The 12,553-nt window shown below is 43.4% G+C and overlaps 1 protein-coding gene across 2 annotated transcripts in view; it reads left to right on the forward strand.

The window, feature by feature from the left end:
• arhgef3 (Rho guanine nucleotide exchange factor (GEF) 3) overlaps positions 1–12,553 on the forward strand; it is a 140,739-nt gene that overhangs the window by 45,799 nt on the left and 82,387 nt on the right. For both annotated transcript variants that reach the window (XM_065002023.1, XM_065002025.1), the window contains one exon: positions 2,303–2,362. In XM_065002023.1, the coding sequence (XP_064858095.1) occupies positions 2,303–2,362 (60 nt within the window). The remainder of the gene's footprint in view (positions 1–2,302; positions 2,363–12,553) is intronic.

Raw genomic sequence — 12,553 nt, forward strand, 5'->3', positions numbered from 1 at the left:
TGACTGGTTTCCTTTCAGACGAACCAGTTGTGTTTCTCTGAATGCTTAATAAGATTTCAAATAACGATGACCTAGAGTAGTCAGTTTACCGGAAAACGTTATCTCCAGAAACTATGGTAGAACTAAGGGCGCCAGTCATATCCTGTTAAGAAACATACATTCTCACTCATCATTGTTCACGATCCATTCAGGACTATCCGTAACCATGGTAGCATCCACATTAATGTAGAAGTGTTTAGAAACAAATTCTATTCTTATTTACAATAAAAGTGACTCCAATATTAAATCCATTTCTATTGGGCACAACATACTCTGAAACACAACCAAAACAAACAGCACATGCATCCAACAAGTTTGTGTAGTCACAAGCTTAATGTAGTCATTACGCACTATGAACATGGGACCAAATGCTATTTTGCTACATTTTGACTACTTTAATACACATGAAATTGTCCCAATACTTTTGGTCCCCTAAAATGGGGGACTATGTACAAAAAGTGCTGTCATTTTTTACTGAACTACCCTCATAGTCATTGTATCATTTCAAATCCAAAGTGCTGGAGTACAGAGCCAAAACAACAAAATGATCCCGGTCCCAATACTTTTGGAGCTCACTGTAAGTGTTTAGATACGTCTGTGCTACCAAGACTATTTGCATAAGGCTTCCATACAGTATGTAACACGCTCCAAACAACACACCTGTCTGCGTTGTGCTCCATGTTCCCCATTGTTCGGCTCGAGAAGATCCGTTGGAGTGTGTTGTGATGTTCTGTTTAAAGTAGGAAGGATGTGTCATTGTTGTGTTCAGCTCAGCTCCAGACAATGTGTGTGCGTCTGTGGAGACGTTGTGGAGACAATACACAAGCTTTTCGGAGAGATTTTTGTGAGGACAAACTCCGTTGTTTCAGGCCAAATATACATCAGTTGTACAACCTGAGTGTGTACCGTGTTGTACTGAGTTCACATACATAATTCATCTTTCTCTCTGTGCTTCCTGTGTTCCATTACATACATTGTTCAACTGCTCTCCCTGACCTCAGAGAAGCCCTGGTAGGCAAGCTGGAGAACACTTGTTGTCATGGAAATGAAACTGTTATAGGGCAACAATAATAACACACTACAGCCTGTGGAGAATACAATGCCAAGTAGAAGGAAACAGCGGATGGAATCCATTTAGACTAACTGCTGCTAGGCCCGTAAATATAGCAGCCTAGTTTATCTACTAAAATGGTTGGGGAAGAGCCAACTATTAAGTGCACCAGTGATTGGCTTACTGTATGCTGGATTTATGTTAGCCTGAGGCACATGGATGTTTCATTCCTATCGAAACTCTGAATCGGAGAATGAAAAATATAGGAATAGGCTTCTTCTCACTGGCCTCATAGCCTCCATATAGAAAGAGGCTGTACCTCTTCTTCTCACTGGCCTCATAGCCTCCATATAGAAAGAGGCTGTACCTCTTCTTCTCACTGGCCTCATAGCCTCCATATAGAAAGAGGCTGTACCTCTTCTTCTCACTGGCCTCATAGCCTCCATATAGAAAGAGGCTGTACCTCTTCTTCTCACTGACCTCATAGCCTCCATATAGAAAGAGGCTGTACCTCTTCTTCTCACTGGCCTCATAGCCTCCATATAGAAAGAGGCTGTACCTCTTCTTCTCACTGGCCTCATAGCCTCCATATAGAAAGAGGCTGTACCTCTTCTTCTCACTGGCCTCATAGCCTCCATATAGAAAGAGGCTGTACCTCTTCCTCTCACTGGCCTCATAGCCTCCATATAGAAAGAGGCTGTACCTCTTCTTCTCACTGGCCTCATAGCCTCCATATAGAAAGAGGCTGTACCTCTTCTTCTCACTGGCCTCATAGCCTCCATATAGAAAGAGGCTGTACCTCTTCTTCTCACTGGCCTCATAGCCTCCATATAGAAAGAGGCTGTACCTCTTCTTCTCACTGGCCTCATAGCCTCCATATAGAAAGAGGCTGTACCTCTTCTTCTCACTGGCCTCATAGCCTCCATATAGAAAGAGGTTGTACCTCTTCTTCTCACTGGTATCATAGCCTCCATATAGAAAGAGGCTATACCTCTTCTTCTCACTGGCCTCATAGCCTCCATACCTTTATTTAATCTTTATCAATCACGAAAGACCCTAGAGGTTAGAAACCCTTTTTGGTTTTCATAGGTCAACCTGTAGCTTAGCAACCGTGTGAGGTAGTAAATTACTTTAATTCAGTTGCTCTCATGTTACTTAACTTCAATGTTGTCCCTAAAACTCACCCTTTGTGTTGTTATTGTGTGTTTACAGAAGAAGAGGAAACAGATGAGGGATGTGGACTCTCTCAGCCTGTGCAGTCTGGACATCAATGTGAGTACAGATTCAACTCAGAACACTGGCTTTGTCTTCACCCCTCCTTTCCACTCTATCGCTGTCTCTCTGACATTAACTTGTTAGGACCATCTTAAACACCTTTGTATGGTAGCTCCCATCTCTCCTCCCCTTACCGATAAGTGATATTCTAAACAACAACGTCAAATGCTCCGGAGCTGTATTTTCAAAGACAAGACTGAAGAAACCTTGACACACCAGACAGTGTGTAGCTCAGTCAAAGAACAAAATAGTTTTTAAAAAATAGCAACAAAAAAATGCTTCATGGCATCAGTGATAAGTTACAGTACAGTATATGCCTTGAACTTGTGTTGGCTGTTGGCTGTTTCCACAGAATACATTGAGCGTGTCCAAACACAAAACCAACCATGTGGAATCTACTTCCATGTGTTTTTCTACTTAGCTCCTCTTTAAAGTGTAGAGGCAGCAGATCTGGGTGATAATGGAAGCTGTGAGTGTATCTGGGTGGGGTGTCAGTTGATTGACAGGTCCAGAACTGGCGAAGACAGATCTGGGTGTGGGATGTATGAGGTCAGATGTGAGGTGGAACTGTTGTGTTTGAATGCAGAGCATTGTGATTTTACTGTCTTTGTCCGACCATTGTTTTTAAAACAGCACTCCTCCCTTTACCGTTTTAAAATGATATAACTCAGGTTGTAAAGTCAGACAGAAATAGGAAACATTTCTCCATGGAATTAATTGTTTATTTTAGATACAAACGGTTTCTAATAGATCCAATCTATTTTTGGATTATCTTGTAAACACTTCATTGTGTTATTATCTTTAGCTATAGACAGTCAAACTTGTTTTCAGTATTCTAGTCAACACATTCCTTACCTACAGTTCCTACTATTATTAAGGTTTTATTTTTTAATTCATACATTTTTATTCAAGAGCACATCAATGATAAGTAGTAAACTATTATTTTAGGAGTTACGGCCAGTCCATGTCCTGTGTAATGTAATCTAGCCCCGTGTTAGTTTGACTGGAGTCCATGGCAAGCAGAGTGCAGGACTGGGCAGGACTGGGCAGGACCGGGCAGGACCGGGCAGGACCAGAGCTTGTGCCAGGGCAGGGATAGTCTAGAGCCAGGACTACAGCCAGGGGTAAGGGCAGGGATAGTCTAGAGCCAGGGGTAAGGGTAGGGATAGTCTAGAGCCAGTACTACAGCCAGGGGTAAGGGTAGGGATAGTCTAGAGCCAGTACTACAGCCAGGGGTAAGGGTAGGGATAGTCTAGAGCCAGTACTACAGCCAGGGGTAAGGGTAGGGATAGTCTAGAGCCAGTACTACAGCCAGGGGTAAGGGCAGGGATAGTCTAGAGCCAGTACTACAGCCAGGGGTAAGGGTAGGGATAGTCTAGAGCCAGTACTACAGCCAGGGGTAAGGGTAGGGATAGTCTAGAGCCAGTACTACAGCCAGGGGTAAGGGCAGGGATAGTCTAGAACCAGTACTACAGCCAGGGGTAAGGGCAGGGATAGTCTAGAGCCAGTACTACAGCCAGGGGTAAGGGTAGGGATAGTCTAGAGCCAGTACTACAGCCAGGGGTAAGGGCAGGGATAGTCTAGAGCCAGTACTACAGCCAGGGGTAAGGGTAGGGATAGTCTAGCACCAGTACTACAGCCAGGGGTAAGGGTAGGGATAGTCTAGAACCAGTACTACAGCCAGGGGTAGGGTAGGGATAGTCTAGAACCAGTACTACAGCCAGGGGTAAGGGCAGGGATAGTCTAGAACCAGTACTACAGCCAGGGGTAAGGGTAGGGATAGTCTAGAACCAGTACTACAGCCAGGGGTAAGGGCATGGATAGTCTAGAGCCAGGGGTAAGGGTAGGGATAGTCTAGAGCCAGTACTACAGCCAGGGGTAAGGGTAGGGATAGTCTAGAACCAGTACTACAGCCAGGGGTAAGGGTAGGGATAGTCTAGAACCAGTACTACAGCCAGGGGTAAGGGCAGGGAGGTGATATGGTGCCACTTGCCTGTTTGGCCTGTGTTCAGCAGTGTGACTGACTGACTAACTGGCCTGGTCGGGCTCACACAATGGCCAGGCCTCGTATCGACAAGGCCAAGGCTCCGCTGGCAGGGGACCACTGGAAAAGGAGGCCAACTATTGTTTCTCACTGCTTTTCCTTCTGCTGAGGAACCTATTGATCGCTATCAAGCGACTCAACGGTAAATCTACAATAACAACAACATGCTGTGGATTGTCGTAATAGGCTGTACACTCATTAACGATAGCAGGGCCAGATGGGATGTGTGCACTGCTGGAGCTAGGAACACAAGCATTTCGCTACACCCGCAATAACATCTGCTAAACATGTGTAATACAATTTGATTAGATTTTTTTGATTTGATGCTTCTAAACCAAAGTGACGTATATTCCGGGGCGGCAGGGTAGCCTAGTGGTTAGAGTGTTGGACTAGTAACCGGAAGGTTGCAAGTTCAAACCCCCGAGCTGACAAGGTACAAATCTGTAGTTCTGCCCCTGAACAGGCAGTTAACCCACTGTTCCTAGGCCGTCATTGAAAATAAGAATTTGTTCTTAACTGACTTGCCTGGTTAAATAAAGGTTAAATAAATAGGACGCTCCTCTCTATTTATAGGAGTCTATATATTGTAACAAAAAAGGATGTTGATAAAATGGATAAGCGCACCCCTATGGAAGCTTTCTTGATGCTTCCCGAATTGCTACAACATGTAGAACGTTGCTACAAACTTTATTTGCAGGGTTCAATAACAGCACAGGTCAGTGATCTTGTTCTGTAGATCTGTGTATTCCAGATCACAGCTAGATATGTGAAAGATATGTGAAACCACTCTGAGGAAAATGGCTAAATGTCTTAGTTGTTGATTTGACCCTAATCTTGTTTTGCCACACTACCAAGTCTGGTTTTCACTCGGCTATTGGAATGAACGTGAGACAGCCAGAAATCGAGGTTAACCTGGGGGCCCACCTGTAAGTAACAACACAGCACAATTGAGTATTCTGTCTAAATCTGTCTAATCCAGCATGATAATAGTTTCATCTGGATTTGAGGACTATAACACATTAATGGCATTGATTCTTAGAACTGGCTGCCCACTCGCCACAGGACACAACCACACAACAAGACTAATGAGACGATTCAAGTATTCAATCAGGACACAACCACACAACAAGACTAATGAGACGATTCAAGTATTCAATCAGGACACAACCACACAACAAGACTAATGAGACGATTCAAGTATTCAATCAGGACACAACCACACAACAAGACTAATGAGACGATTCAAGTATTCAATCAGGACACAACCACACAACAAGACTAATGAGACGATTCAAGTATTCAATCAGGACACAACCACACAACAAGACTAATGAGACGATTCAAGTATTCAATCAGGACACAACCACACAACAAGACACTTCACATTAACAGCACTTACTGTTGACCAGGGCAGATCTAGCAGAGCAGAAATTTGACAAACTGACTTGTTGGAAAGGTGGCATCCTATGACAGTGCCACGTTGAAAGTCACTGATCTCTTCAGTAAGGCCATTCTACTACCAATGTTTGTTTATGGAGATTGCATGGCTGTGTGCTCAATTTTATGTCAGCAACGGGTGTGGCTGAAATAGACCGAATCCACTCATTTGAAGGGGTGTCCACATAATTTTGTATATATAGTGTATGTTGATGTTGGGGTGGTGTTGGAGATTAATATGAAGTTGAACCTTTTATAAATGTTGCTGTAAGAGTAATTGGTTTCATGTGAGAAAGTTGTTCTGGGCTGTAAATCAAGTTTATTTATCTACCCGTGTGTGTGTGTGTGTGTGTGTGTGTGTGTGTGTGTGTGTGTGTGTGTGTGTGTTTGTGTGTGTGTGTGTGTGTGTGTGTGTGTGTGTGTGTGTGTGTGTGTGTGTGTGTGTGTGTGTGTGTGTGTGTGTGTGTGTGTGTGTGTGTGTGTGTGTGTGTGTGTGTGTGTGTGTGTGTTTGTTTGTGTGTGTGTTTGTGTTTGTGTTTGGCTGGATACAGGAGTGCAGAGAGCAGAATATTTAACAGGACAGAGAGGAATCAACAAACCACAACAGCCTTCAACTGTCTAGACCATTTTGCACTAACACTCTCTGTCATTAAAATAGATGGCTTCGTGAGAAAGAGGAAGTATACATGTAGAAACATTTCTATGATTAGAACCATTTACAGTATGATAGTGTATACTCTATCCAAGTTGGTCCAAGCCCTCTGTAACAGACTCCCTTGGTATCATGTAAAATGACACAACACCTCACCAAATCTAAAGCCCAACAAGTGGCAGAGCACAGACATTATCTCCTACTTGGATTAAATAGAAACTTGTATGCAATATTTTGTTTGTTTTTTTAACCTTTATTTTACTAGGCAAGTCAGTTAAGAACAAATTCTTATTTTCAATAACGGCCTAGGAACAGTGGGTTAACTGCCTGTTCAGGGGCAGAACGACAGATTTGTACCTTGTCAGCTCGGGGGTTTGAACTTGCAACCTTCCAGTTACTAGTCCAACGCTCTAACCACTAGGCTACCCTGCTGCCCCATATACTGTAGAACCCTCCCCAAAAGGGTTCTACCTGGAACCAAAACGGGTTCTTCAAAGGGTTATCTTATGGGGACAGCCAAATAACTCTATTAGCTCCAAATAACTCTAATAATATTTTTTTAAATGGAACAAAACATCAGAGAGCATTGCTCATCTCCATATGTGCTGTTAGAACCAGAGTCAGTAATAAACATTACAGTACAGTACAACAGCTTTCAGTTCTCACTGACTAACACTGAGGGTCTCTCACATCACTGTCACTACAGCAGTGTGTCGGAATAATCTTTTACATGTGACACGTCACTGTCACTGTAGCATGGGCCTTTCTAGAGAGAAGGCTGGCAAAGATAGTCATTATTATGCATTGCAGTCCCCCAGTTGGTTTGTCATGTTTTTATCGGGACAGACAACAATTGGCATCTGTCGTCACCTGTCTAGTCATGTTTGATTAAATTCAATATGAGCTCGATTGGTTTTTCATTTTGCATTTGCGTCAGCAGCTTCAATTGTATGGGATGATCCATTCACTCTTGTGAGAAAATAGACAGCCTCTGATGTAAGCAGCTTTGTAATACAGAAGATGCCTTGATTATTCATTAATTCATTCACTCATCCATTAACCTATTCATTCACTCATCCTTTAACCCATTCATTCACTCATCCATTAACCCATTCATTCACTCATCCTTTAACCCATTCATTCACTCATCCATTAATCCATTAATTCACTCATTCATTAACCCCTTTCATTCACTCATCCATTAACCCATTCATTCACTCATCCATTAACCCCTTCATTCACTCATCCATTAACCCCTTAATTCACTCATTCATTAACCCCTTTCATTCACTCATCCATTAACCCATTCATTCACTCATCCATTAACCCCTTCATTCACTCATCCATTAACCCATTCATTCACTCGTCCATTAACCCATTCATTCACTCATCCATTAACCCCTTAATTCACTCATTCATTCACTCATTCACTCATCCATTAACCCATTCATTCACTCATCCAATAATCCATTAATTCACTCATTCATTAACCCCTTTCATTCACTCATCCATTAACCCATTCATTCACTCATCCATTAACCCATTCAGTCACTCGTCCATTAACCCATTCATTCACTCATCCTTTAACCCATTCATTCACTCATCCATTAACCCATTCATTCACTCATCCTTTAACCCATTCATTCACTCATCCATTAATCCATTCATTCACTCATTCATTAACCCCTTTCATTCACTCATCCATTAACCCCTTCATTCACTCATCCATTAACCCCTTCATTCACTCATCCATTAACCCCTTCATTCACTCATTCATTCACTCATTCATTCACCAAAGAGCAGTTGTGGATATGATACAGACAAACAGAAACAAACACCAGAACACAGACATGAATTCTGATCCCATAATATATGATTGTGTCAGAGCTATGGGTAACTGAGTAGTGGTCTACTGGACCAACCAGGTTTATGGCTAACAGGTCACATCCTCAGTCTCTCATGAAGATCTAAGCTTTGATCATGTCCTGCATATGGTTCAGTGGAAGATGTGTCAGATCTGTATCTGATGTTTGTGGTGGGGTCAGAGGACTCAGAACCGTCTCTGTGGTGATGATCCCACGCGTGGCACTATTTCTTCTGAACTAACTCAGACAGATACAGCAGGCAAATAGTCAACATCTCCCAGGTCTCTCTTGGTCAAACAGACCAGGTTCTTTCTGAACCCTGGCAAAGCGAGGCTAATAAACATTGTTCAGAGATTTTTTTTAAACAAACAAGTGAAAACTGTGAACAATGTGCTTGCGTCTGTGAGCTGGGGATAAAATATATTCATGTTAATTCCTTTTTGCCTGGAAATGCCTCTTGAAAATGATGTAAAAGACTGAAGTTAAAACAACAAGCCAAAACAATGCCCTTAAAACCAACTCAGTGGAGACTTGAGGAAGGACCCCTTAAGACAACACATCAGTCCGTGTTTTGCCCCAACAATGTCCTGCCAGGACTGACAAGTGAAGTGATCTGTCTGTCTGTCTGTCTGTCTGTCTGTCTGTCTGTCTGTCTGTCTGTCTGTCTGTCTGTCTGTCTGTCTGTCTGTCTGTCTGTCTGTCTGTCTGTCTGTGTTTATTATAGGCCAGTGTTAGAGCTGTAGTCTGTTTGTCAGAGGGTCATCAGTATATTTCAGGACAGGTGAGTCAGGGGTTTACCTTCCTGTGTTCCTCGGGACAGAGAATAGAGACCACTGCTCTATCCTGGCGGACAGGAAGCCTGACATCAGTTGGCATTGTATAAATAACCTTGCCATGGGCTCTACCCCCTCTCTTCTTACAATGCAGCCTAATATAGTCCTGAAGACTTGGTTCAGGCAGGTTTGTAGTATTGCAGGTACTACTTCGGTACATAACACTGAGCTGCAGTGAATCAAATAATTAGTCAATTAGATGTAGTTCATGTCTGGCATGGATATTATTCACAATATGCACCCAATAAAAAAACACAGCACATGGACAGTAGGATTATTATGTGGTCATTGGATAGTTGTTTCGATGTAGAGAATCTGTTGATAGATTCACATAACCATCCGCAGTCCTCGAGGACACAGTTATCAGTAGTCCTAGAAGACACAGTTATCAGTAGTCCTAGAGGACACAGTTATCAGTAGTCCTAGAAGACACAGTTATCAGTAGTCCTAGAGGACACAGTTATCAGTAGTCCTAGAAGACACAGTTATCAGTAGTCCTAGAGGACACAGTTATCAGTAGTCCTAGAAGACACAGTTATCAGTAGTCCTAGAAGACACAGTTATCAGTAGTCCTAGAAGACACAGTTATCAGTAGTCCTAGAAGACACAGTTATCAGTAGTCCTAGAGGACACAGTTATCAGTAGTCCTAGAAGACACAGTTATCAGTAGTCCTAGAAGACACAGTTATCAGTAGTCCTAGAGGACACAACTAGCAATTGTCGGGGCCTCTTTCCTGTTGACTGTCTGTATGGGGGGTCCTGTTAAGGGAACTCCTCAGTGAGGGTGAGAGACCCGAGAGGGAGAGAGATAGAGAGGGGGAAGAGAGAGAGGGGAGGGAGGTGAGGGGGTCTGTAGGTACTCAGGTCATGTACAGGGTTGTGTGCAGTAGCTACAACATGAAAGAAAACTGAGCAAAATGGGGAGTGATCACCTGAACTGTTCCCGTCCAAAAAGTATGAATTAAGAAATGTTCCGTTGCTATTGTGTAACACAACATGGTATGATCTGTCAGCCAGCTGTGCGTTTAGGTCAACCTTGGGTTAGCTGGCTAACTAGCTGTTTCAGGGGAGGCCAGCTGTGTGTTTAGGTCAACCCTGGTTTAGCTGGCTAACTAGCTGCTTCAGGGGAGGCCAGCTGTGTGTTTAGGTCAACCCTGGGTTAGCTGGCTAACTAGCTGTTTCAGGGGAGGCCAGCTGTGTGTTTAGGTCAACCCTGGGTTAGCTGGCTAACTAGCTGTTTCAGGGGAGGCCAGCTGTGTGTTTTTTTTATTTTATTTTTTTTATTTCACCTTTATTTAACCAGGTAAGCAAGTTGAGAACAAGTTCTCATTTACAATTGCGACCTGGCCAAGATAATGCAAAGCAGTTCGACACATACAACGACACAGAGTTACACATGGAGTAAAACAAACATACAGTCAATAATACAGTAAAAAAAAACAAGTCTATATACAATGTGAGCAAATTAGGTGAGAAGGGAGGTAAAGGCAAAAAAGGCCATGGTGGCAAAGTATATACAATATAGCAAGTAAAACACTGGAATGGTAGTTTTGCAATGGAAGAATGTGCAAAGTAGAAATAAAAATAATGGGGTGCAAAGGAGCAAAATAAATAAATAAATTAAATACAGTTGGGAAAGAGGTAGTTGTTTGGGCTAAATTATAGGTGGGCTATGTACAGGTGCAGTAATCTGTAAGATGCTCTGACAGTTGGTGCTTAAAGCTAGTGAGGGAGATAAGTGTTTCCAATTTAAGAGATTTTTGTAGTTCGTTCCAGTCATTGGCAGCAGAGAACTGGAAGGAGAGGCGGCCAAAGAAAGAATTGGTTTTGGGGTGACTAGAGATATACCTGCTGGAGCGTGTGCTACAGGTGGGAGATGCTATGGTGACCAGCGAGCTGAGGTAAGGGGGGACTTTACCTAGCAGGGTCTAGTAGATGACATGGAGCCAGTGGGTTTGGCGACGAGTATGAAGCGAGGGCCAGCCAACGAGAGCGTACAGGTCGCAATGGTGGGTAGTATATGGGGCTTTGGTGACAAAACGGATTGCACTGTGATAGACTGCATCCAATTTGTTGAGTAGGGTATTGGAGGCTATTTTGTAAATGACATCGCCAAAGTCGAGGATTGGTAGGATGGTCAATTTTACAAGGGTATGTTTGGCAGCATGAGTGAAGGATGCTTTGTTGCGAAATAGAAAGCCAATTCTAGATTTAACTTTGGATTGGAGATGTTTGATATGGGTCTGGAAGGAGAGTTTACAGTCTAACCAGACACCTAAGTATTTGTAGTTGTCCACGTATTCTAAGTCAGAGCCGTCCAGAGTAGTGATGTTGGACAGGCGGGTAGGTGCAGATAGCGATCGGTTGAAGAGCATGCATTTAGTTTTACTTGTATTTAAGAGCAATTGGAGGCCACGGAAGGAGAGTTGTATGGCATTGAAGCTTGCCTGGAGGGTTGTTAACACAGTGTCCAAAGAAGGGCCGGAAGTATACAGAATGGTGTCGTCTGCGTAGAGGTGGATCAGAGACTCACCAGCAGCAAGAGCGACCTCATTGATGTATACAGAGAAGAGAGTCGGTCCAAGAATTGAACCCTGTGGCACCCCCATAGAGACTGCCAGAGGTCCGGACAGCAGACCCCAGATTTGACACACTGAACTCTATCAGAGAAGTAGTTGGTGAACCAGGCGAGGCAATCATTTGAGAAACCAAGGCTGTCGAGTCTGCCGATGAGGATGTGGTGGTTGACAGAGTCGAAAGCCTTGGCCAGATCAATGAATACGGCTGCACAGTAATGTTTCTTATCGATGGCGGTTAAGATATCGTTTAGGACCTTGAGCGTGGCTGAGGTGCACCCATGACCAGCTCTGAAACCAGATTGCATAGCAGAGAAGGTATGGTGAGATTCGAAATGGTCGGTAATCTGTTTGTTGACTTGGCTTTCGAAAGACCTTAGAAAGGCATGGTAGGATAGATATAGGTCTGTAGCAGTTTGGGTCAAGAGTGTCCCCCCTTTGAAGAGGGGGATGACCGCAGCTGCTTTCCAATCTTTGGGAATCTCAGATGACACGAAAGAGAGTTGAACAGGCTAGTAATAGGGGTGGCAACAATTTGACAGATCATTTTAGAAAGAAAGGGTCCAGATTGTCTAGCCCGGCTGATTTGTAGGGGTCCAGATTTTCAGCTCTTTCAGAACTTCAGCTGAATGGATTTGGGAGAAGGAGAAATGGGGAAGGCTTGGGCGAGTTGCTGTTGGGGTGCAGTGCTGTTGACCGGGGTAGGAGTTGCCAGGTGGAAAGCATGGCCAGCCGTAGAAAAATGCTTATTGAAATTCTCAATTATGGTGGATTTATCAGT

Source organism: Oncorhynchus nerka, linkage group LG15, assembly GCF_034236695.1.
Source record: "Oncorhynchus nerka isolate Pitt River linkage group LG15, Oner_Uvic_2.0, whole genome shotgun sequence".
Taxonomy (NCBI): Eukaryota; Metazoa; Chordata; class Actinopteri; order Salmoniformes; family Salmonidae; genus Oncorhynchus; species Oncorhynchus nerka.